Source organism: Scyliorhinus canicula, chromosome 3 (assembly GCF_902713615.1).
Source record: "Scyliorhinus canicula chromosome 3, sScyCan1.1, whole genome shotgun sequence".
Classification (NCBI taxonomy): Eukaryota; Metazoa; Chordata; class Chondrichthyes; order Carcharhiniformes; family Scyliorhinidae; genus Scyliorhinus; species Scyliorhinus canicula.
Genome location: NC_052148.1, coordinates 14348996 through 14374948, shown reverse-complemented (window position 1 = coordinate 14374948; position 25953 = coordinate 14348996). Strand labels below are relative to the sequence as shown.

At 49.0% G+C, this 25953-nt stretch overlaps 1 protein-coding gene across 3 annotated transcripts in view; it reads left to right on the top strand.

Annotated features, from left to right (window-relative positions):
• Window positions 1-25953, top strand: part of nagk (N-acetylglucosamine kinase) — a 42038-nt gene that overhangs the window by 11567 nt on the left and 4518 nt on the right. For 2 of the 3 annotated variants that reach the window (XM_038793148.1, XM_038793147.1), the window contains 5 exons: window positions 15255-15396; window positions 17234-17344; window positions 18095-18207; window positions 21727-21814; window positions 22607-22704. In XM_038793148.1, the coding sequence (XP_038649076.1) occupies window positions 15255-15396; window positions 17234-17344; window positions 18095-18207; window positions 21727-21814; window positions 22607-22704 (552 nt within the window). The remainder of the gene's footprint in view (window positions 1-15254; window positions 15397-17233; window positions 17345-18094; window positions 18208-21726; window positions 21815-22606; window positions 22705-25953) is intronic. The other variant, XM_038793149.1, reaches the window with a different exon arrangement.

The window sequence follows — 25953 nt, the reverse complement described above, 5'->3', positions numbered from 1 at the left end:
CATCCTTTTACCCTTTATGTATCTGTAAAAGCTCTTTGGATTTTCCTTTGCCTTATCTGCCAAGACAGCCTCATATCCCCTTTTTGCCCTCCTGATTTCTCTCTTAACTCTACTCCGGCAAGCTCCATACTCTTCAAGAGATCCATTTGATCCCAGCTGCCAATGCATGTCATATACCTCCTTCTTCCTTTTGACCATGGCCTCAATATCCCATCATCCAGGGTTCCCTCCTTCTACGAGCCTTACCCTTCACTCTCAGAGGAATGTGCTCACCTTGAACCCCAGTTAACACCTTTCTGAAAGATTCCTACTTCCCAGCTATCCCATTGCCTGCCAATAGGCTCCCCCCCCCCCCCCCCCCCCCCCCAATTAACTTTTGAAAGTTCCCGCCTAATACCCTCAAAATTGGCCTTGCCCCAATTTAAAATTTTAACTTTTGGGCCAGAACTATCATTCTCCATAGCTATCTTTTTAAAAATAAATTTAGAGTACCCAATTCATTTTTGCCAATTAAGGGGCAATTTAACGTTGCCAATCCACCTAACCTGCGCATCTTTGGGTTGTGGGGGCGAAACCCACGCAAACATGGGGAGAATGTGCAAACTCCACACGGACAGTGACCCAGAGCCGGGATCGAACCTGGGACCTCTGCGCCGTGAGGTGCTAACCCACTGCGACACCGTGCTGCCCTCTCCATAGCTATCTTAAAACTAATGGTCACTGGTCCCAAAGTGATCCCTCACTAACACTTCCGTCACCTGCCCTTCCTTATTCCCCAAGAAGAGGTCCAGTTTCGCCCCCTCCCTGGTCGGGCCATCCACGTATTGAATGCGGAATTCTTCCTGAATATACTCGACAAAATTTCTCTCCATCCACACCCCTAGTGCTCTGGCTGTCCCAGTTAATGTTGGGAAAGTTAAAGTCCCCAACTATTACCACCCTATTTTTCCAGCAGCTATTCATCTAGCTTTTTTTTTAGAAATGCTTAGAATACAAGGTAAATAGCGGTTTTCTGTCAATTCAACTCTCCCATCACTCTGACCGTCCTTTCTGTATTGCGATGTTTTAATACTGAACTGTAAATACTTCTGAGCTGCAACTTTCACTCCCTCCTTCTCTCTGCGAGCATTTTGCAATGAACACTGTCTGCTGCTTGAACTCATTTCTTCTCGGGAACTCCGCCAACTTCCTTTTCATGTTACAAAATACAACTTTGTAAAACTCAAATCTTGAGAAATAACGCTGAATTTGTGCAAAAGCGTTGCGAAAGCCACACTTGGGGAGTTTCTTTTTAAAATTTAGCGTCCCCGATAAATTTGTTTTCCAATTATGGGGCAATCTGTGCCCACCTTTGGGTTGTGGGGGTGAAACCCACGCCGACCCCGCACTTGGGGGTTGTTGTCCCATCGTAGGAAGGACATGGAAACCATTGGATCAGGAGAAGACCATTCGGCCCTGCAAGCCTGCTTCACCATTGAACTAGATCATGGTTACTGTAGCGCAGCGCCATTTTCTTCCCCATATCCTTTCATAACTTTAATATCTCGAGAGCCTTGAACACGTTCAATGACTGAACCTCCACATTCCTCTGGGGCAGCAAATTCCAGACTCACCATCCTCTGAGTGAAGAAGGTCCGCCGGGGGAGGGTGGGGGGGTTGTGTGTGTGTCACTGCCCACCCGCCAAAAGCCAGGGGAACCCACCCGCCAAACGCCAGGGGAAACATCCTACCTGTAACTACCCTGTCAAGTTTTGAGACTGTTTAATGTTTCAATGTGATTACCGCTCATTCTTTGAGGTCACAGGCCCAGTCTCCTCAGTCCCCTTCGTAGGACAGTCTTGCCATCCCAGGAATCAGTCTCCCTCTATGGCAAGAACATTCTTCCTTGGGTAAGGAGATCAGTACTGTACACATTTCTCCAGGTGCAATCTGACCAGGGCTCCATACAATTGCAGCAAGATATCTTTACGCACAAGAAATAGTAGCAGGAGAAGGCCATTAGCCCTTCAAGCCTGCCCCACCATTCAATTCGATCATGGCTGATCTATGCCAGTCTCAACTTCTTTTCTGTGCCATTTCCTCAAATCCTCGATCTATCAAATATTTATCCACCTCCACTTTAACAAGAGCGCAAGAAATATGATATAGAATCACTACAGTGCAGAAGGAGGCCACTTGGCCCATCAAGACAGCACCAACCCTCAGAAAGAGCACCCTGCCGAGGCTCACTCCCCCCGCCCTATCCCGCCTAATCTTTTGGACATTACGGGGCACTTTATCATGGCCAATCCACCTAACCTGCACATCTTTGGACTGTGGGAGGAAACCGGAGGAAACCCACGCAGAGCACGGGGAGAAAGTGCAAATTCCACACAGTCACCCAAGGCCAGAATTGAACCCAGGTCCCTGGTGCTGTGAGGCAGCAGTGCTAACCACTGTGCCACCGTGCCGTCCGTATCTTAACTGCTGCACTTAAATCCCTTTGAGATGAAGGCCAACATACCATTTGACTTTCGAATTGCTTGCTGTACCTGCACGTGGGTTTCAGTGACTAATGGACAAGGTCCCTTTGGACACTTCCCAATCTCTCTGCCTTTCTGTTTTCCCACTGAAGTGCAGAGCGTGGTTTCACTGGGATGCTGTCAAAAATGGGGAAGCTGCAATTGTGAATAGACCGATGGTGTGTTTTCCCTGGAGGAATACTTTGGTAATCTTTCATTGTTTTGTGTGTTTGTGCTCGGATGTGACCTCTACTTGTCATTGTGCAAGTTGATTGTGTAATCGCTGGGTTCTTTAGACTTTACTGATAAGCCCATGCAGTGTCTGAGTTGGAGAGTTCAAAGAGCGTTGAGATCAGAGTGAAATAAATACTACAGTGAGAGATCAGCAGCGAATCGCAAAGGGAGGGGCCTTTGACCATCTACTCTGGTCGTGACTTGCTCTTGATCTTAACCTTGTGCCATTAAACAGAAGCCGTCGCTGGGAGAGCAGAACCTGTGTCAAACACTGGTTCAGCCAGTGCTGGGCAGCACAGCTTCTGAAGGATATGGAAATATTAGAGAGGGTGCAGAAGAGATTCACCAGAACGGATGAGGAGCTTTGGTTTGGTAGATAGATTGGTGAAGTTGGGATTGATTTCCTTGGCGAAGAGAAGGTCGAGAGGAGATTTGATGGAGGTGTTCAAAATGGGCTGGGGAAAAACTCTTACCAGTGGTTCAGAGACAGAGAGCACAGGTTTACGGTTATTGACTAAGGTGCTTGACCAAATAAGCAGTGGCAACATGAGGAAAACATTTTCACTCAAGCAAGTGGTTAGGATCAGGAATGCACTGTCTGAGACTGTGGTGGTGGGACATTCCATTGAGATATTCAAGAGGGAATTGGATTACTATCAGAAAAGGAAAAATGTTCAATGCTACGGAGGCAAAGGTGGGACAGTGGCACGAGGTGCATTGCTCCTTCAGAGGGCCAGCACAAACATGACAGGCCAAATGGCCTCCTGCTGTGCTGTAACTATTCTATGACTCGATTACAGGAGGGAAAACAACTAGATAGCATGGTTACACAAAGGAAGAAACCCTGCCACATTTGCCTGGCCTGATTTCAGTCCCGCATCAGTGTGGTTGGCACTTCGCTGCCTTGTGAAGTGGAATAGCTCGCCAGATTCTCGACTACTTCAAAACCGCTCCAGAAATATCCCCTCCAGTTGTTCAGGGTGGCCACCTTCACTAGGAAAGTGGAGATCCCTTAACCGTCTCAGCTCTAAGGAACACAACCCCAGCCTATCCACATAACTGAAGCCCCTCGTCGCTGGTACCAGTCCAGTAAATCCCATGGCCTTGCCCACGTCAGAATGAATAATACCGTAGAAAATAAAGGCAGCGAATGTGACCATTCCGCCCATCATGTCTGTTCCAGCTCTTTGGGCATAGCAAGCAGAGTTTGTTAATCGCAGATGAATGTTTGGTTTGGAAGGAAACTGTGATGTGGGTTGCAGTTGTGTTTTGGGCCCTTCCTCTTGTGTTTGTATCAGGAAAGACACAGCCTACAGTGAAGGGAGAAACATGCTGAAACTTGTAGATGATGCAAAATCTGGAAACATCCTGCAGGCCGAAAGTGAAAAGGCAGCTGGAACTCAAAGAATTATCCAGATATATTTAGTGCTGTTTTCAGGAGAAAAGGTGGACAGAGTTGATCATACCTACATGCTAAGGAATGAATTGGGGCTGGTTTAGCACACTGGGCTAAATCGCTGGCGTTTAAAGCAGGCCAGCAGCACGGTTCAATTCATGTACCAGCCTCCCCGAAAAGGCGCCGGAATGTGGCGACTAGGGGCTTTTCACAGTAACTTCATTGAAGCCTACTTGTGACAATAAGCGATTTTCATTTTTCAATTGGACAGGCCATTGAATCTGAAAAACTTACCGGATTAACGAAATACAGAGAAATGTAATTCTAATTACCAAATGTATTGCGGCCTTTTCCTGGACTGCAGATTTCATGATTTTATGACATTGTGAATTCGGTCTGCACACAGGCACGCACGCACGGACGTGCGCACGGACACTCCAAAAGCGATCTATTTTTACCTGATGCAAGCTGCCGCTGTGGGCCATCAGCAGCAACAGAGTTGTACTCGACCACAATCAGTAACCTCATGGCCCGGCATATCCCCCACTCTACCATGACCACCCAGCCAGGGCATCAACTGTGGTTCAAGGAAAAGTGCAGGAGCAACATCAGGCATCCCAAAAATGGTGACGCTGCAACACAGGACTACTTGTGTGCCAAACAGCATAAGCAGCAAGTAATAGACAGAACTAAGCGATTTCACAACCAATGTATCAGATCTAAGCTCTGCCGTCCTGCCACATCCAGCCGTGAATGATGGTGGACAATTAAACAACTCACTGGAGGAGGAGGCTCCACAAATATCCCCATCCTCAATGATGGAGGAGCCCAGGACATCTGTGCAAAAGTCAAGGCTGAGGCATTCGCAACAATCTTCAGCCAGAAGTGCCGAGTGGCTGATCCCTCTTGGTCTCCTCCGGAGGTCCCCAGCATCACAGATGTCAGTCTTCAGCCAAAACGATTCACTCCACGTGATATCTAGAAACGGCTGAAGGCACTGGACATTGCAACGGCTATGGGCCCTGACAATATTGCGGCAACAGTACTGCTCCAGAACTTGTTGCAACCCTTGCCAAGCTGTCCCAGTACAGCTACAACACTGACATCTACCGGCAATGTGGAAAATTACCCAGGTGTATGAAAGAACGGGAAACTATTTGTATAGGGCGCGATTCTCCGCCCCCCCATGACGGGTCGGAGAATAGCGGGAGGGCCTTCCCGACATTTTTCCCGACCTCCCGCTATTCCTTCCCCCCCCCCCCCCCCCTGGGCCGCCCCACGACACGAATCGGCGAGCAGCGATTCTCCCCTATCCGATGGGCCGAGTTCCCAGGCCTTTATGGCCATTTTCACGAACTCCAACACACCTGCTCTCACAGTTCGTGAAAACGGCCGCAAAGTGCCGTTCTCGAGAACCATGGCACCGATTGGCACGGCCGCACCACGGCCGTGCCAAGGGTGGCATGGGCCCGCGATCGGTGCCCACCGATCGCGAGCAGCGGGTCCGAATCCCGCTCACTTTGTTCCTCCGCCGCCCCGCTGGATCAGTCCGCAGGGCGGCTGAGGGGCATAACGGCCCGCGCATGCGCGGGTTTCACGCATATGCGTGATGACGTCATCCACGCATGCGCGGGTTGGAGCCGTCCAATCCGCGCATGCGCGGCTGACGTCATAGTGCGTGTCAGCCGCCGTTACCCTTGGCGCACGGGCTTAGCGAAGTTCGCTAAGCCTGCGATGCCGAGGTTCACGGGGCCCCGCTGCTAGCCCCGACCGGGGAGCAGAATCGGGTCCCGGGAGGGGGCGCGGAGGCTGCCGTGAAACACGGCCAGTTTCACGGCAGCCTTCACGACTCTCCGCATTTGCGGAGAATCGCGCCCATAGTTCCTGTTAGTGTTGCCTTCTAGTGATGATCTGACTGTACTGACTAATCACGTATTAACATATACAGAGATCACTACATCCCGAACAGGCGCTGGAGTGTGGCAACTGGGGGATTTTCACAGTAACTTCATTGCACTAATGTAAGCCTTCTTGTGACACTAATAAAAATTATATTACGTAGATTATGAGGCCCTGGGATTTATCAGCCTTCAATCCCATCACTTTGCCCAACACCATTTAGATAGCATGTCACTTGTTCAGCAATACTCAATTTCTCTTTGTGTGTTAATATTTAATTTAACAAATACCTGAGGGAAGAGTAATGTGGAAATATTAAGATATTCAAGGGGAAAAAACTGAGTTGCTTTATTTTCCAGAACACCTTAATTGGCGTCACTGTATTCCGTTTTCAATCAGCCCACGATGTAGGAACTGAGAGTACAACTTTCCTGGAATGCAGAGCAGGCAGAAACTTGTCTTTGCCTGAGGAATGGAAGCCTGTAGTATGATCTGTTAGCAGCGTGTTACATTGCGAAAGGATCGATGGAATACATAGTGCTTGATTTGAGCCTTGGGGAAAATAAAAATAGGAGTCAAAACCGTAGACAGCAGCTGATAATCGAATGAGGTGTTCAGGAAAAGTGACTTTACCAAAATAAATGTCCAGAGTGTGGAACCCAAAGCTAATTGAAGCCAAAAAACATAAATCAGTTAAAAGGAAGTTCCATAAACTACTTGAATAACAAGTGTAAAAGGATGTATCAATAAACTTGGATGAAGTAGACTGGGAGGAAGACTGTATGAGGAATGCAAATTACACAGTTCAATTGGGCCCTGTAGCTGGTTGAAGGGTTGTTACATTTTTGTGACAATAGGCCAGTCAATTATTACCTCTTGAAACTGCTCAAACTGATTTTTCACTTATTTTTAGCCCTGATTTATTTTGATGTTTATTTAAAAAAAGAAAATTATTATAACCAGATATTGAAGTGGGTAGTATTATTGCTTCACAGCGCCAGGGTCCCAGGTTCGATTCCCGGCTTGGGTCACTGTCTGTGCGGAGTCTGCACGTTCTCCCCGTGTCTGCGTGGGTTTCTTCCGGGTGCTCCGGTTTCCTCCCACAAGTCCCGAAAGATGTGCTGTTATGTGAATTGGACGTTCTGAATTCTCCCTCTGTGCACCCGAACAGATGCTGGAATGTGGCGACTAGGGGCCTTTTCACAGTAACTTCATTGCAGTGTTAATGTAAGCCCACTGGTGACAATAAAGATTATTAAAAATTAAATCAAACAACGCCCCTGAACTGGTGAATCCTATTAACCACTATAGAATCATCATTACATGTCACCTACCTCATGCATGTCTCTGAACGTGCTGACCTCTGGGAGTATTTTTTAAAATTTGAACAATCAGAACAATTTGACTTGATCAGGATGAATGAAACAGTCTTGACTGAATTGGGATTTCTGTGTTAACATTGAAAGGACGATTTCTACATGTCACTTCTGTACATCCTGATATTCCTGTGTTTGGCAGAGGGATGGGGTCCCGAGCAACAAATTGTTTTGGTATAGAGCAAAGAACAATACAGCACAGGAACAGGCCCTTCGGCCCTCCAAGCCTGTACTGGTCATGATACCACCCTTGGCCAAAATCCTTAGCACTTCCTTGTGCTGTATCCCTCTATACCCATCCTATCCATGTATTTGTCAAGATGCCTTTTCAATGCCATTGATGTATCTGCTTCCACAACCTCCCCCAGGCATTCGCCACCTTCTGTGTAAAAAGAAATCTGCCTCGCACATTTCCTCTAACCTTTGCCCCACGGACTTTAAACCCCCTGGTGACTGACCCCTCCACCCTGGGAAAGAGTGCCTGCCCAACCACTCTATCCATGCCCCTCATAATCTTGTAGACCTCTATCAGGTCACCCCTCAACCTCTGTCATTCTAATGAAAACAGTCCGAGTCTATTCAGCCTCACCACATAGCTAACAACCTCCAGAACAGGCAACATCCTGGTAAACCTCCTCTGCACCCTGTCCAAATCCTCCACATCCTTCTGGTAGTGTGGCGACCAGAATTGTGCCCAAAATTCCAAGTGCGGCCTTACCAAGGTTCTCTACAACTGTGGCATGACTTGCCAGTTTCTGCCCCGTCCAATGAAGGCAAGCATTCTGTCTGCTTTCTTGACTACCTTTTCCACTTGTGTTGCCACTTTCAAAGATCTGGGGATCTGCACGCCCAATCTGGTGACGTTCCTGACTACATATATGTGAATGCACGGAGTATAGGAAATAAGTTTGGGGAGTTACAGACACTAATTGCCATGTCGAATTATGATGTTGTGGTGAAAATAGAGAAAATAGGAAAGGGCAAAAAGCAGGCGAGGGTGGCGGTATTGATTAAGGAGAGCATTACAGTGCAGGAGGAAGAGGATGTCCCTGAGGGGGGTCAAGGACAGAATCTATTTGATTAGAGATAAGGAACAAAAGGGATGCAATCACATTGCTCAGTGTAGTCTACAGACCACCAGCTAGTGGGAAGGATATAGAGGAACAAATCGGCAGGGAACTCGGAGAGGTGCAAACATTTTGGAGTTGTTATGATAGGGGACTTAGGGCAGCACGGTGGCCTAGTGGTTAGCACAACCGCCTCACGGCGCTGAGGTCCCAGGTTCGATCCCGGCTCTGGGTCACTGTCCGTGTGGAGTTTGCACATTCTCCCCGTGTATGCGTGGGTTTCGCCCCCACAACCCAAAAATGTGCAGAGTAGGTGGATTGGCCACGCTAAATTGCCCCTTAATTGGAAAAAATAATTGGGTAATCTAAATTTAAAAAAAAAAATGATAGGGGACTTAAATTACCCACATATATATTTTTTTGGAAATGTTTTTAATTGAGTTTTCATATTTTATATCCAACAAATTACAAATTATTAGAAAAAAAACGCAAAAATTAACATGTATATTTACAGGTAAGCATCTTCATAATAATAACTGTGGCCTCCCCCTTTAACCGGCATACATATTTTACATTCCCCAATATGGCCGAGGCACATGTTTATAAGCATTTATTTACAATTTGGTTTTGGGCCTCAGCTTGCCATCAGACTGTCGCTTGCGGCTTTGTCCTTCCTTTTTTTGTTTTTTGGAATAATTTTTATTCAAGTTTTCAACAACAAATTTTATCACAACAGAGAAAAACAGTAACCCCTCCCCTCCAATACAAAAACAAGAAATTAACAAGAAAAATAAATAAGTATAAAACCATGAGAACAAACCCCCATAACGAACCCATAGCCCCCCCCCCCGGCAACCTTCCCCCGATTCCCGTCCATTTTCCCCTGATTCTTGGCCACCCGACTATTCTACCTCTTGTTTGTTGGCCACAAACAGGTCCCGGAACAGTTGCATGAATGGCTCCCACGTTCTGTGGAAGCCGTCGTCTGACCCTCGGATGGCGAATTTGATTTTCTCCATTTGGAGAGATTCCGAGAGGTCGGACAGCCAGTCCGAAGCTCTGGGCGGTGCTGCTGACCGCCAGCCAAACAGGATTCTACGGTGGGCGATCAGGGAAGCAAAGGCAAGGGCGTCCGCCCTCCTCCCCAGGAATAGATCTGGCTGGTCTGAAACCCCGAAGACCGCCACTATCGGGCATGGCTCCACCCTCACCCCCACCACTTTGGACATGGCCTTGAAGAAGGCTGTCCAGTACTCCACAAGTCTGGGGCAAGACCAGAACATGTGGGTATGGTTGGCCGGGCCTCTTTGGCACCGTTCACATCTGTCCTCCACCTCCGGGAAGAACCTACTCATACGGTTTCTCGTTAAGTGGGCTCTATGTACCACTTTTAGTTGCGTCTGGCTAAAGCCTTGCGCACGTGGCGGTGGTGTTGACCCTATGCAGTGCTTCGCTCCAGAGTCCCCACCCTATCTCAATCCCCAGGTCATCCTCCCATTTCTTTCTTTTTGCATCCAGTACGGTGTTGGCCCTTTCTACCAGTCGGTCATACATGTTGCTACAGTTCCCTTTATCTAGGATACTTGCGTCCAGTAGGTCTTCCAGTAGTGTCTGTCGTGGCGGTTGTGGGTACGTCCTTGTCTCCTTTTGTAGGAAGTTTTTGAGCTGCAGATACCGTAGCCCGTTCCCCCTGGCTAGCCGAAATTTCTCTGTCAGTTCGTCCAGTGTTGCGATCCTGTCGTCCGTGTATAGGTCCCTGACTGTCAGTGTCCCCCCGTCCTGTCTCCACCTTTTGAAGGTGGCGTCAGTCAGTGCTGGTGTGAACCTATGGTTGTTGCAGATGGGAGCCTTGTCCGACATTTTGGTCAGGCCAAATTGCTGCCGCAGTTGGTTCCAGGATTGGAGGGTGGCTGTCACCACTGGGCTGTTGGAGTGTTTTTTGGCTGGGGATGGGAGTGCTGCCGTGGCGAGGGCCCGGAGGGAGTTCCCCATGCAGGAGGCCTCCTCCACACGCACCCACTCGGCTTCTGGTTCGGAATAGATCTAAACAGGAAGAGGAACCTGGGCAGTACGTTCATTTTGATCGTCTGGACTCTCCCCGCGAGGGAGAGTGGGAGTGTGTTCCATCTTTGCAGATCCTTTTTTACTTCCTCCATCAGACTGGTGAGGTTCCATTTGTGGATCCCTTTCCAATCATGGGCTATTTGGATCCCCAGGTAGCGGAATTTGTGTCGGGCTTGTTTGAACGGCAGCCCCTTTAGTGCTGCCCCAAACTCTTTCAGGAGCACAATGATTCCGTCCATGCTGCTCTGTGGGTCCGGGATGTAGAGGAGCAGGTCATCTGCATAGAGTGAGACTCTGTGCTCTCTGCCTCCCCTTCGGATCCCCCTCCAATTTTTTGCTGCCCTGAGCGCGATTGCTAGCGGTTCGATTGCTAGCGGTTCGATTGCTAGTGCGAACAGCAGCGGGGACAGTGGGCATCCTTGTCTGGTGCCCCTGTGCAGCTGGAAGTATCGGGAGTTGGTATTGTTGGTCCGTACGCTCGCCATGGGAGCGTTGTATAGGAACTTTACCCAAGCGGTGAACCCTGTTCCAAGCCCGAACCGCTCCAGTACCTCTATGAGGTATTTCCATTCGACTCTGTCGATGGCCTTTTCTGCGTCCAGGGAGACGATCACCTCTTGTGTTCTCTCCCCGGAGGGGGTCATTATCACGTTCAGCAGGCGCCTGATGTTCGAGGTAATCTGTCTACTTTTGACGAAGCCCGCCTGGTCCTCTGCGACCACTTCGGATACACAGTCTTCTAGCCTTTTGGCTAGGATTTTGGCGTCTGCGTTCAGCAGAGAGATGGGTCTGTATGACCCACATTCCGTTGGGTCTTTGTCTTTCTTAGGTATCAGCGAGATTGAGGTCTGTGCTAACGCGAGTGGCAGTGTGCCCCTAGCTAGCGAGTCTGTGAACATCTCCCGCAGGTGCGGGGCCAGCGCTGTTGGGAATTTTTTGGTGAAGTCCGCCGGGAATCCGTCCGGTCCCGGCGCCTTCCCTGTCTGCATGGAGCTGATACTGTCCATGATCTCTCCCAGTGCTAGTGGTGCTTCCAGGTCCCGTTTTCTACCCTCTCCCATGACTGGTATGTCCAGTCCATCAAGGAACCGGTTCGCCCCAGCCTTCCCCGTTGGGGGCTCTGAGGTGTACAGCTCTTGGTAGAAGGCCTTGAAGGTTTTGTTAATCCTCTCTGGTTCTGTTTCCAACGTGCCTCCGGTACCCCTGATTTGTGCAATTTCTCTGCTGGCTGCCTGCTTTCTCAGCTGGTGGGCCAACAGGCGGCTGGCTTTGTCTCCGTGTTCGTATAGGGCCCCGCGTGTCTGGCGGAGTTGGTGTACTGCTTTCCTGGTGGAGAGCAGGTCAAAGTTCCTTTGTAGTTCTTTCCTCTCCGCCAGGAGCTCTACGGTCGGGGCCTCGGAGTATTTACGGTCTACCTCCAGTATGGAGTCGACCAGCTTCTGCCTAGCCACCCTTTCCTCCCTATCTCTGCGCTTTGAAGGCAATGATTTCCCCTCTTAGTACGGCCTTAAGCGCTTCCCAGAATGTGGAGGGTGAGACCTCCCCGTTCTGGTTGTTCTCCGTGTACTCTGCTATGGCTCGCGCTATCCTTTCGCTGAAGGCCTTGTCAGCTAGTAAGGCACCGTCCAACCTCCATGTGGGGCGCTGGGCCCTTCCCGTCTCCAGCCGCACGTCCATGTAGTGTGGGGCGTGGTCTGATATCACAATTGCGGAGTATTCCACTTTGTCTATCCCTGGAAGCACCGTTTTCCCCACCACAAAGAAGTCAATTCTGGTGTACACGTTGTGTACTGGGGAGAAGAAAGAGAATTCTTTCTCCCCCGGGTGGGCGAACCTCCAGGGGTCCACTGCTCCCATCTGCTCCATAAAGTGACTGAGTTCCCTTGCCATGCTTGAGGTTTTCCCCGTTTTGGGGTTTGATCTGTCCGTCTTTGGGTCCTGTACACAGTTGAAGTCCCCCCCCCCATGATTAGTTGATGCGTCGCTATGTCCGGGATTTCTGCCATGGTCTTTTTGATGAAACTCGTGTCGTCCCAGTTGGGCGCGTACACGTTGACTAGAACTACCGGCGCCCCATCCAGGGCCCCGCTGACCATGACATACCGCCCCCCCTGGGTCAAATTACCCACATATAGACTGGGCTCGGGGTGGTGAGAGGGCAGAGGGGGCAAGTGTTCTGAGATTGTGTTCAAAAGAATTTTCTGTCCAGTCCAACAAGAAAGGAGGCATTGCTGCAACTGTTTTTGGAAATTAAGTGGGCCAAGTAGACAGGGTGTCAGTGGGGGAACAGTTTAGAGCCAGTAATCATTGTATCATAAGGTTAAGGATGATGGTAGAAAAGTATAACAGGCAATTCAGAGTAAGGAAATGAACTGGGGAAGAACAGAGCTGGACCAGATAGACTGGAATCAGAGGTTGGCGGCTGGCACAATGGTTAGCCCCGCTGCCTCACAGTGCCAGGGGCCTGGGTTCGATTCCGGCCTTGGGTGACTGTGGAGTTTGCTCGTTCTTCCCGTGTCTGCATGGGTTTCCTCCGGGTGCTCCGGTTTCCGACAAAGATGTGGAGGTTCGGTGGATTGGCTATGATCAATGTGTGGGGTTATCGGAATGGGGCAGGGGAGTGGGCCTAGGTAGAGTGCTCTTTCCGAGCGTCAATGCAGACTCAATGGGCTGAATGGCCTCCTTCTGCACTGTCGGAATTCTATGGAAACCAGAGCTGAATAATGGACTACCCTCAAAAAAGAAATAGTGTGGGCACAATCCAAGCGCGTTCCCTCAAATGGGAATGGCAGGGCAAACAAATCCAGAGTTTCCTGGTTGAGAAAGGAGATTAAAAATGAAGATAAAGAAGAAAAAGTATGCTTATGATAGGTTTCAGGCCAAAAATATAATTGAGAGCCAGGCTGAATATAGAGGTTTTAGAAGGGAGGTACAAAAGCAAATGGAAGTGAAGAGAGATGGAGAACTTATACCAGACACTAGTTAAACCTCGGCTGGAACATTGTGTACAGTTCTGGGAACCACACTATAGGAAGGAGAGAGACCAGAAGAGGTTTACAAGAAACTTCAGTTATGAGGATAGATTGGAGAGGTTGAGACTGTTCCTTTGGAGAGAAGAAGGCCAAGAGGAGATTTGATAGAGGTGTTCAGAATCATGAGCGGGCTGGACGCAGTAGACGGGGAGAAACTGTTGCAGCTTGTAAAAGGATTGGGAATGAGAGGGCACAGGTTCAAAGTGATTTGCAAAAGAAGCAAATGTGATGCGAGAAGAATCTTTTTCACACAGCGAGTGATTGGGGTCTGGAATACTCTGCCTGGAAGTGTGGTGGAGGCAGGTTCAATCGAGGCAGTCAAGAGGGAATGAGATGATTATTTGAATAGAAACAACGGGCAGGAGTGCGGGGAATAGACAGGGGAATGTCACTAAGTCATGATGCTCATTTGGAGAGCCGGTGTGGACAGGATGGGCCGAATGGCCTCCTCCTGCACCCTATAACGATTCTTGTTATTTTAATCAGACTGTCCTGGTGTCCAGAAGCAATTAGCTCGGAATGTGAACTGGCTATCCTGGGAAAACACTCGGCAACATCGTCGAAAGAGAGTGCGAAAGAGACTCAATGTTTAGGGTCAATGACCTTCCATCAGAACTGGAAAATAGTTCCGAGATGGAAAGGGAAAATGAAGAGGAAAGGAAAGGCAGTGGGATGGGGAGCAGGAAAGAACAAAAGGGAAGAGAGGGGTGGCATGTGGCGCAGTGGATAGCACTGGGACTGCGGCGCTGAGGACCCGGGTTCGAATCCCGGCCCTGGGTCACTTTCCGTGTGGAGTTTGCACATTCTCCCCGTGTCTGCGTGGGTTTCACCCCCCACAACCCAAAGATGTGCAGGGTAGGTGGATTGGCCACGGCAAATTGCTCCTTAATTGGAGAAAATAAATAAGTAAATAATTAGGTACTCTAAATTTATTTTTAAAATGGGAAGAGAGGCCTGTGGTCGGGTGGAAGGCAGGAGAGATTAAATGACAAAAGGGATGATGGTGCGGGGCAAAAGGGGGCGATAACGGGGCAAAAAGCACAAACAAAAGATTTGTCTCGAGCTGAAGGTGATCATTCCAGAATCATTAGCAGCAGGAGGAAGGATTAACAACAGCTATCCAAAAGCAAATCAGCGACTATGATCCCCATTTTACTCGACTCAATGTTTGCGTAAAGTATTCAAAATATGACAGCGCAGATTACATGAAGATACAGAGAACAAATGTTAGGGTAAAGATTAATTTATGATCATTTTTGATAAAAGTTTGTTGAATTTGGTTGCTATTCCATCATTTAAAGTGGCAAAATTCTGAATGTGATTTTCCTACCGAAAACCAAGGAAAACGATGAATTTAATATCCAAGTGATTATATCATCATGCCCATTTAAAAATGTGGGGTCTTCCATTTAAGACCGAGGCAAGGGGGAATTTATTTTCCAGAGGATTGTTAGCCTGCGTTACTAGGTTTATATTCATGGGGATAGACGCGGGTGGGGGGGAATGGAATTCCCCGCCTCAACCCCCTCTGCCTTTCCATCTCTAAAGCTACCTCGTTGACAAAGCCTTTGGCCTACATGTGTCGCCTCCTTGGGTTCGGTGTCAGATGACGCTCCTGTGCCTTTGGAATGTCTTCCTTACCATAAAGGATGCTGGAATTACCTCCGTGCTTACTGCTTTCTCAGGGAATGACTCTGAGCGGAGGAGAACAGGAGGAAGCCATCAGGAAAATGATTGAACAGCTGAAGGTGACGTTCCCAAAACTGAGTGAGAACTACTACATCACTACAGATGCAATTGGGGGAATATCGACTGCCACAGATACGGGTACGTTCCAATGCTGACAAGTTCAGAATTTAAGATTCCGATTTAATGTTGTGGGCTGGGGTGCTTCCTGTTTCATCCAGTCGTTGAATTTTAAAGCTCACTCTCTACTCTGCACTGCCAATCTCCCTCCGCTGGAGCAGGCCAGCATTTATTGACCATCCTCCATTTTGGGGAGACGGTGGCGTAAGTGGTAGCATAAGACATACGAGCAGAATTAGGCCACTTGGCCCATCGAGTCTGCTGCGCCATTCAATCATGGCTGACATTTTTCTCATCCCCATTCTCCTGCCTTCTCTCCGTAACCCCTGAACCCCTTATTAATCAAGAACCCATCTATCTCTGTCTCAGTGATTTGGCCTCCACAGCCTTCTGGGGCAATGAGTTCCACAGATTCACCACCCTCTGGCTGAAGAAATTCCTCCTCATCTCTGTTTTAGAGGATCGTCCCTTTAGTCTGAGATTGCGTCCCCTGCTTCTAGTTTTTCCTACAAGTGGAACCATCCTCTCCCATGTCCACTCCATCCAGGCCTCGCAGTATCCTGTAAGTTTAATTAAGCTACCCCCCCCTCATCCTTCTAAACTCCAACGATTATAGACCCAGAGTCCTCAACCGTTCCAGCATCACTGGACTAGTAATCCAGAGGCCCAACCTAATTCTCTGGAGACAAACCTCACCACAGTAGATGGCGGAACTTGAATTCAATGAATAAAATCTGGAATTAAAAGCTGGTCTCCGGAATGGTGAACACGAAAATATCATTAATTGTTGTAAAAACTCACCTGGTTCATTAATGTCCTTTTGGGAAGGAAATCTGCCCCCCTTACCTGGTCTGGCCTACATGTGACTCCAGACCCACAGCAATGTGGTTGATTCTTAACCCCCCTGAAATGGACCAGAGAGCCACTCGGTGGAAGAGTGATTGGGGAGGAGCAACAAATGCTGGCCCAGCTAGTGAAGCCCACATCCTATGAAAGAATTTAAAAAAAGAAAGTCCCTAGTTGTTCTGAGAAGAACGTGGTGGGTTCTCTTGAACAGCTGATGAGGGTTTGGTACGACTGAGTGTCTTGGCAACCACTTCAGAGGGTCGTGAGAGTCAACGATGGTCATGTGGGACTGGAGTCATATGAAGGCCCAGTCTGAGTGGGCGGCAGGGTTCCTTCCCAAAAGGGGCAACCGTGAACCTGTTGAGTTTCTTGGCAATCTGACAGCTTCACGGTCCCTTTTGCTGACACCAGCTTTTTATTTTCCAGAATTTTATGAAGTAAAATCAAATTGTCAAGCTGTCATGTTGGGATTTGAACTCTGGATTGTGAAGTTTGTATAACCCTTGTCTAGATAGTTGCAAGGTGCCTCTTTCCAAGGAGGGGCCAGGGCTGCTAGGTATGGTAAATAGTATTCAAGCCACACTAGAAATCGGTCAAGCAGCCAGTGGATCTCGCTCCACCATGCCCGTCCCCCATACCTGGGTGAAAGCATGTCCTTGGCGAAGATCGGGTGTCTGAATCAATCTATGGATGGCACCAGTTGTTTAGGTGAATGACACTTACTGCATGAATAGCCCATACTCTTTCGCTAGACCATCTATATAATGAAAATGAAAATCGCTTATTGTCACGAGTAGGCTTCAATGAAGTTACTGTGAAAAGCCCCAAGTCGCCACATTCCGGCGCCTGTCCGGGGAGGCTGTTACGGGAATCGAACCGTGCTGCTGGCCTGCTTGGTCTGCTTTCAAAGCCAGCGATTTAGCCCAGTGAGCTAAACCAGCCCCAGTATAAGAAACTAATCCAAGTTTTGTGACCTCTTTAACCCTTAAACCCCCCTTCAAACACATACCAGGTGGAATTGTGTTGATCTCGGGAACTGGTTCCAACTGCAAGCTCGTCAATCCGGATAGATCAGTGGTCGGTTGTGGAGGTTGGGGTCACCTGCTCGGAGACGAAGGATCAGGTGAGTGGATGAGTGAAGAGGAATCACGATTTTAAGAAACGTGGGCGTGGTGGTTCAGGCAGCGGTATATATGAACAAGACACTGGCCTGTTTTTTTCAGTATGTTGCAACAGTCCCAGTACCTTGTCCAGAGAGTTTGCAATTCTACACCATTCTTGCGCAATATCAGTTCCACTGGAGTCCAGTGCAAAATGGAGGTACCATTCTGACGGAGTTGATGTTTTCGCTCTAATGGGTGATCTGACAGAGGACTTAAAAATGATGAAGTTGACCGATAGGGTAAAGGTGGAGAACATGTTTCCACTTGTAGAGAGTCCAAAATTGGGGTTCGTCAATACAAGTTAGCCCCCAATATGTCCAATAAGGAAATCGGGAGAAACGTCTTTACCTAGAGGACAGTTAGAATGTGGACACGGCTACCATAAGTAGTTGTAAGTAATCTCAGAGTCCCAGATTCAATAAATGTTCCCACTTAATATAGGAAACTCCCCATTGCACGCACTCTGGGAGGAAGCCTCTCTGTATTGAAGGAAAGTTTTCCAAACCTAAAATCCAGAGTTGATCTAGTTCGTTGTCAGGCAGCCTGTTGGAAGGGCTGCTGACTCCTGTGGAACTGCCCCCGCCGTCTCTAACCCATGACCCCTACCCCAGCCCCTTCCCCAGCAGCAGACACTGTTTTTGATGGCGGGGGCATTGAAGAAGAAATAGTAGCAATGGACATAACTAAAATGCTTTACTTTTTATTTGCAGCTTATTGGATGTCTCACTTGGCTATAAAGACCGTGTTTGATGCTGTTGACAACTACAAGCACACGCCTTTCAACATCTGCCTGGTAGAGAAGGCCATGTGCAGTTACTTCCAGGTACCTAGTGATCTACTAGTGTGAGAGTTATTTGACAAGTGTCAGTTTGCCTTTTGGAGGACTACATTTAGAATTCAGTGGCAGCACGGTGGCGCAGTGGGTTAGCCCTGCTGCCTCACGACGCCGGGGTCCCAGGTTCGATCCCGGCTCTGGGTCACTGTCCGTGTGGAGTTTGCACATTCTCCCCGTGTTTGCGTGGGTTTCGCCCCCACAACAGAAAGATGTGCAGGCTAGGTGGATTGGCCACACTAAATTGCCTCTTAATTGGAAAAAATGAATTGGGTACTTTAAATTTAAAAAAAAAAAATTCAATCTGCAGTTCAGTACTACAGAAGGTGATAGAGGGCTTTCGAAGATTACAAAAGGGGTTGATGGGATAGACGTAGAGAGGTGGTTTTCACTTGTGGAAGAGAACAAAACTAGGAGCCATAAATATAAGGTAGTCACTACTAAATGCAATAGTGAGTTCCGGAGAAACTTCTTTCCCCAGAGAGTGCTGAGCATCGAGAAATAGAAATATTCATGGAGCAGTAAGAGGCCAGTGATCCCATTGTATCTGTGCGAGCTGAGAAAGAGTTAGCCAATCTGATTCCACTTTCCAGCTTTTGTCTTTAGCTCTACGGGCCTCAAGTATATATCCAAGTATTTTTTTGAAGCTTCTGCCTCTAGCACCCTTTCATGCAGTGCCAAACCCTCCCCAGCACCCTCTGCTGGACAAAGCTACTACTCCATGTCCCCCAATACATTCACCAGTTGCTTTAGATCTGTGCTCCCTCATACTGATCTCTCTACTAATGACAATGGGCCCTTCCAGTCCACTCTACCTCAGCCCTTAATGAAATCTCCCTCGGTCTCCTCTACCCAAAGAAAGTATATCTAATAGTTCCTCTTCACCAGAATTCTCCAATCTTGGCCACGTGCTTGCAAATCTTCTCTGTACCCTCTCTAGTTAAATCACAACCTTCCTGACTAACATTTTAGACACTTCTAGTATTATCTGTCTGTTCGTATACTCCAGGCCACAACCAATAGAGCAAAATATCCTGTATGCCTTATTAACCTCTTTGTCTGCCCTGCCCTGGACATGCACTCCAATGTCCATCTATTCCTCATGATGTGGAGATGCCGGCGTTGGACTGGGGTGAGCACAGTAAGAAGTCTTACAACACCAGGTTAAAGTCCAACAGGTTTGTTTCAAACACGAGCTTTCGGAGCACTGCTCCTTCCTCAGGACCTGAGGAAGGAGCTGCGCTCCGAAAGTCCATCTATTCCTCAACACTTTTCCTCCCATAGAATGTACAACGTGGAATTGGGGCGACTACCATGGGTTAAGGAAAAGATGGGTTAAGGAAAAGATAGATAAGCACAAGGGGAAAGGAATATAGAAGTAATAACATGAAAAAACCTGGCAGATCTGGCAGCATCTGGAGGGAGAAACGATGTTAACGTTTCAAGTCCAACATGACTCTTCAGAAGAATGTCAATTGAATGTCAATTGGAGATGGCCAATGCCTGTGTGGTGCAAGTGTTACTTGCCACTAATCAGCCTAAGCCTGAATGTTGTCTACATCTTTCTACATGTGGACAACAACTGCTTTGTAAACTGAGGAGTCACAAATGAAGCTCAACATTGTGCAGTCATGAGTGAACTCTTACCAAATAATGAAGGGAAGGTCTTTGAAACAGCTGAAGATGGTTAGACCCAGGACACTACCCTGCAGAGATTGGCCTCTAACAAACGCAATCATCTTCGTTTGTGTGAGGCAGAACTCCGAACAAAGGAGAGTTTTCTCCCTGATTCCCATTGACTCGCATCACCTCCATACTCCCGGAACGCCTTGACCCACTTCAATTCGCATAACGTCACAACCGGTCCACATCAGACGCCATTTTCCTGGCCCTACACTCATCCCTAGAGCACCTCGAAAACAAGGACTCCTACATCAGACTCCTATTTATTGACTACAGCTCCGCCTTCGACACCATAATCCCAGCCAAGCTCATATCAAAGCTCCAAAACCTAGGACATGGCTCCTCCCTCTGCAACTGGATCCTTGACTTTCTGACCAACAGACCACAATCAGTAAGAATGAACAACAACACCTCCTCCACAATAGTCCTCAATACCGGTGCCCCTCAAGGCTGCGTACTTAGCCCCCTACTCTACTCTCTGTACACACACGACTGCATGGCAAAACTTGGTTCCAACTCCATCTACAAGTTTGCTGACGATACGACCATAGTGGGCCGGATCTCGAATAACGACGAGTCCGAATACAGGAGGGAGATAGAGAACCTCGTGGAGTGGTGTAACGACAACAATCTCTCCCTCCATGCCAGCAAAACTAAAGAGCTGGTCATCGACTTCAGGAAGCAAAGTACTGTACACACCCCTGTCAGCATCAACGGGGCCAAGGTGGAGATGGTTAGCAGTTTCAAATTCCTAGGGGTGCACATCACCAAAAATCTGTCCTGGTCCACTCACGTCGACGCTATCACCAAGAAAGCACAACAGCGCCTATACTTCCTCAGGAAACTAAGGAAATTCGGCATGTCCCTTACCAACTTTTACAGATGCACTATAGAAAGCATCCTATCGGGCTGCATCACAGCCTGGTATGGCAACTGCTAGGGCCCAGGACCGCAAGGAACTTCAGAGAGTCGTGAATACCGGCCAGTCCATCACACAAACCTGCCTCCCATCCATTGACTCCATCTACACCTCCCGCTACCTGGGGAAAGCGGGCAGCATAATCAAAGGCCCCTCCCACCCGGCTTACTCACTTTTCCAACTTCTTCCATCGGGCAGAGATACAGAAGTCTGAGAACACACACAAACAGACTCAAAAACAGCTTCTTCCCCACTGTCACCAGACTCCTAAATGACCCTCTTATTGACTGACCTCATTAACACTACACCCTGTATGCTTCATCCGATGCCAATGCTTATGTAGTTACATTGTATATCTTGTGTTGCCCTATTATGTATTCTCATGTATTTTCTTGAATTCTGTTTAATTCCCTTTTCTTCCATGTACTGAATGATCTGTTGAGCTGCTTGCAGAAAAATACTTTTCACTGTACCTCGGTACACGTGACAATAAACAAATCCAATCCAATCCAATCCAAACTTCCATTTTCCTAGAGCTCCTTGATGCCGCACTCGGTCAAATGCTGCCTTGATGTTAACGGCAGTCACTCTCACCTCACCTCACCTCTGGAGTTCAGCTTGTTTGTCCATGTTTGGACCCAGGTCAGGAGCTGAGTGACCCTGGCGGAACCCAGTCTGAAAGCTGGTGTGCCAGATATTGCTGAGTAAGTGTCGTTTGGTAGCCTTGTCGAATAAACATTGCGAATAAACATTGAAGGGGAAATATGGGAATTTGGGAAAAGAGCGAGGAAGTCTGACTAACTGGATTTCTCTTCAAAAGAGCTGCTACAAAGTCATTCTGTCCTGTGACCCTATGAACCGTTCACAGCTGACACTCACCCTTTTAATTCCTTCTCCGTGTTATACAGATATCTGATCGAATGGCCCTCCTCACTCACATGTACCGTACCTTTGAGAAATCCAAAATCGCTGGATTTTGTCGAAAGCTAGCGGAAGGTAAGCCTAACTTTTACACCCTTTTTTTTTTTGTGGTCACAGTTTGGTGCCAGTTCATGAGTAACCACGATTCAGTCAACGAGTTTTGAACTCGCAGCCAACTCTAAAGAAATTAGAGCACAAAAATCGATGCTGACACTCCAGTGGAATGCTGCACAGTCGGAGGTGCTTTCCCTGGGATGAGACACTAAAATAATAATAATCTTTATTGTCACAAATAGGCTTACATTAACACTGCAATGAAGTTACTGTGAAAAGCCCCTAGTCGCCACATTCACAATGTCCAATTCATCTAACTGCACGTCTTTCGGGACTTGTGGGAGGAAACCGGAGCACCCGGAGGAAACCCACGCAGACACTGGGAGAACGTCCAGACTCCGCACAGACAGTGACCCAAGCCGGGAATTGAACCTGGGACCCTGTTGCTGTGAATCAACAGTGCTAACCACTGCCCAAATAAGGCTTTGTCTTGTCCTCTCAGGTAGATGTAAGATCCCATTGGCAGTATTTTGAAGGGGAACAAACGTCTTCTTCCCATTCTGCAGGCCGACATTGTTACCCTCTCGGCCAACATCACTGAAATACTGGTCATTCACCGCAGTGCTGCCAGTGGAAGCTTGCTGCTCACAGGCAAATTATTGACACTCTTTCCAGCAATACTCTGGTGACTATTGCATGTGTAACAAATACTGTAACTGCAAGTTGTTCCATTTGCTTTATTGGATTCAATGTCCCTCCTCGTGATGGAGGATTTAAAGACATTTAAAGATATTTGTTAAAACTTATTTTCAGCGGCAGCTGCTGGGGACCACTTATCTTGTCACATCTTCCGGAGGGCCGGCCAGGAACTTGCCCAGCACGTTGTGGCTGTGCTGCCCCACGTGGACCAGGTAAAATAATCCCAAACTGTCCGTAGAGTTGGTTCAGCAGTCAAGCTTCCGAGCTTTGACATCTTCAGTCTCGGTCCTTCACGATTCCGAAGAAGCTCCTTGACCCAGGGAACGCTATCACAAGGAGCGATTAAGGTGAGTGGTTGTAGATGTAATTAACAGGAGACTAGATGAGCAAGCGAGGGAGAAGGGAGCCTGAGGACTTTGATGGCCGAGTTTGATGAGGGACGAGGTGCGAATGGATCATAAACACCAGCAAGGACTGTTCGGGCTGTTTCTGTGCTCTGCACCCTTCACACAAAATCAAAACTCAGCGATTCATTGGAATGCACCTCACAGCCAGCAGTGCGATGATGACCAGATTTTGTGACCTTGGTTGGAGGATGGATATCCTGTGCTGACTCTGTGGTAGTGGGAGCTTTTACATCTGCCTGAAAGAACAGACAACGCCTCAGTTTAACATCTCGTCCGAAAGACGGCACCTCTGACAGTGCAGCACTCCCTCAGTGCTGACCCTCTGACAGTGCGGCACTCCCTCAGTGCTGACCCTCTGACAGTGCAGCACTCCCTCAGTGCTGACCCTCTGACAGTGCAGCACTCCCTCAGTACTGACCCTCTGACAGTACAGCACTCCCTCACTACTGACTCTCTGACAGTGCAGCACGCCCTCAGTACTGACCCTCTGACAGTGCGGCTCTCCCTCAGTACTGACCCTCTGACAGTGTAGCACTCACTCAGTACTGACCCTCTGACAGTGCCGCACTCCCTCAGTACTGACCCTCTGACGGTGCAGTACTCCCTCAGTACTGACCCTCTGACAGCGCAGCACTCCCTCAGTACTGACCCACTGACAGCGCAGCACTCCCTCAGTACTGACTCTCTGACAGTGCAGCAGTGCCTCAGTACTGACTCTCTGACAGTGCAGCACTCCCTCAGTACTGACCCACTGACGGTGCAGCACTCCCTCAGTACTGACCCTCTGACAGTGCAGTACTCCCTCAGTACTGACCCTCTGACAGTGCGGCACTCCATCACTGGATAGCTCAACCCCGATTTTGCGCTTCAATCTATGGAGTGTGAATTAAACCGTAACTTTGTGAATCTGGTGAGCGTGCTCCTCGACATTTCGGACGGTGAGGTTACTGGGCTGTAGCCCCACTCCTGCCCTGTGCCTGAATCTTGGATCTGCTGCAGCATGGTATTACACGGGGCCGTTCTCATCTCATGGATGTCCGTGCCCACAAGGTGAAACATTAAGGCATCTGGTAGATGTTTACAGACACGCTAGCTAGGAGCACACTGCCACTGAATCTAGCACAGACCCATCTCACTGCTGAACGCAGATGCCAAAATACTGGCCAAAATCCTAGCCAAAAGGCTGGAAGACTGCGTACCAGAGGTGGTTGCAGGGGACTAGACGGGCTTTGTCAAACGTAGACAGCTTACCTCGAACATCAGGTACCTGCTGAATGTGATAGTGACCCCATCCGGGGAGAGAACACTAGAGGTGATCGTCTCCCTAGACGCAGAAAAGGCTTTCGACAGGGTTAAATGGACAAGAAACAAAATTCCGGGTTTGGGGGGGGGGGGGGGGGGGGGGGGGGGGCTAGCCCTCCCAAACCTACAATTCTACCACTGATCGGCGACGGCCGAGCGAATAAGGGAATGGATGAACTAGCCAGAGGCCGAGTGGGTGCGTGAGGAGGAGGCCTCCTGCATGGGGACCTCCCTCCGGGCCCTCGCCACGGCAGCACTCCCATCCCCACCCAAAAAACACTCCAGCAGTCCAGTGGTGATAGCCACCCTCCAATCCTGGAACCAACTGCGGCAGCAATTTGGCCTGACCAAAATGTCGGACAAGGCTCCCATCTGCAACAACCATAGGTTCACACCAGCGCTGACTGACGCCACCTTTAAAAGGTGGAGGCAGGACGGAGGGACACTGACAGGGACTTATACACGGACGGCAGGATCGCAATACTGGATGAACTGATAGAGAAATTCCAGCCTGCCAGGGGGAACGAGCTAAGGTACCTGCAACTCAAAAACTTCCTACAAAAGGAGACAAGGACATTCCCACAACCGCCACGACAGACATTACTGGAAGACCTACTGGACGCAAGCATCCTAGAGAAAGGGAACTGTAGCAACATGTATGACCGACTGGTAGAAAGGGCTGACACCGTACTGGACACAACAAGAAAAAAATGGGAGGATGACCTGGGGATTGAGATAGGGTGGGGACTCTGGAGCGAAGCACTGCATAGGGTCAACTCCACCTCCACGTGCGCAAGGCTCAGCCTGACGCAACTAAAAGTGGTACATAGAGCTCACTTAACAAGAACCCGTATGAGTAGGTTCTTCCCGGAGGTAGAGGATAGATGTGAAAGGTGCCAAGGAGGCCCGGCCAACCATGCCCACATGTTCTGGTCTTGCCCCAGACTTGCTGGGTACTGGACAGCCTTCTTCGAGGCTATGTCCAAAGTGGTGGGGATGAAATGAAATGAAAATCGCTTATTGTCACGAGTAGGTTTCAATGAAGTTACTGTGAAAAGCCCCTAGTCGCCACATTCCGGCGCCTGTCCGGGGAGGCTGGTACGGGAATCGAACCGTGCTGCTGGCCTGCTTGGTCTGCTTTAAAAGCCAGCAATTTAGCCCAGTGATCTAAACCAGCCCCTATGAGGTTGGAGCCATGCCCGATGGTGGCGGTCTTCGGGGTATCAGACCAGCCAGATCTATTCCCGGGGAGGAGGGCGGACGCCCTTGCCTTTTCCTCCCCGATCGCCCGCCGTAGAATCCTGTTCAGCTGACGGTCAGCAGCACCACCCAGAGCTGCAGACTGGCTGTCCGACCTCTCGGAATCTCTCCAAATGGAGAAAATCAAATTCGCCATCTGAGGGTCAGACGACTGCTTCCATAGAACGTGGGAGCCATTCACCCAATTGTTCCGGGACCTGTTTGTGGCCAACGAACAAGAGGAAGAATCGGCAGGTAGTCCAGAATCAGGGGAAAGTAGCCAAGGCATGAGAGGGAGGGATAGTCTGGGGGGGCCGGCGAGGGGGGGGGGGGGGGGGGGGGAGAGAGAGAGAAGAGAGAGAGCTAAAACTAAGAGGAAAGAAAGGCGAACCGCAGGGGGGGGGGGAAGAGGGAAGAGACAGGGAACAATAGAGGAGAACCAGGGAGGGGGGGGGGGGGGGGCAGGGGAATGATCGCCGGAAGGAGGGCACGGGAAACGATAACAAACTTGAC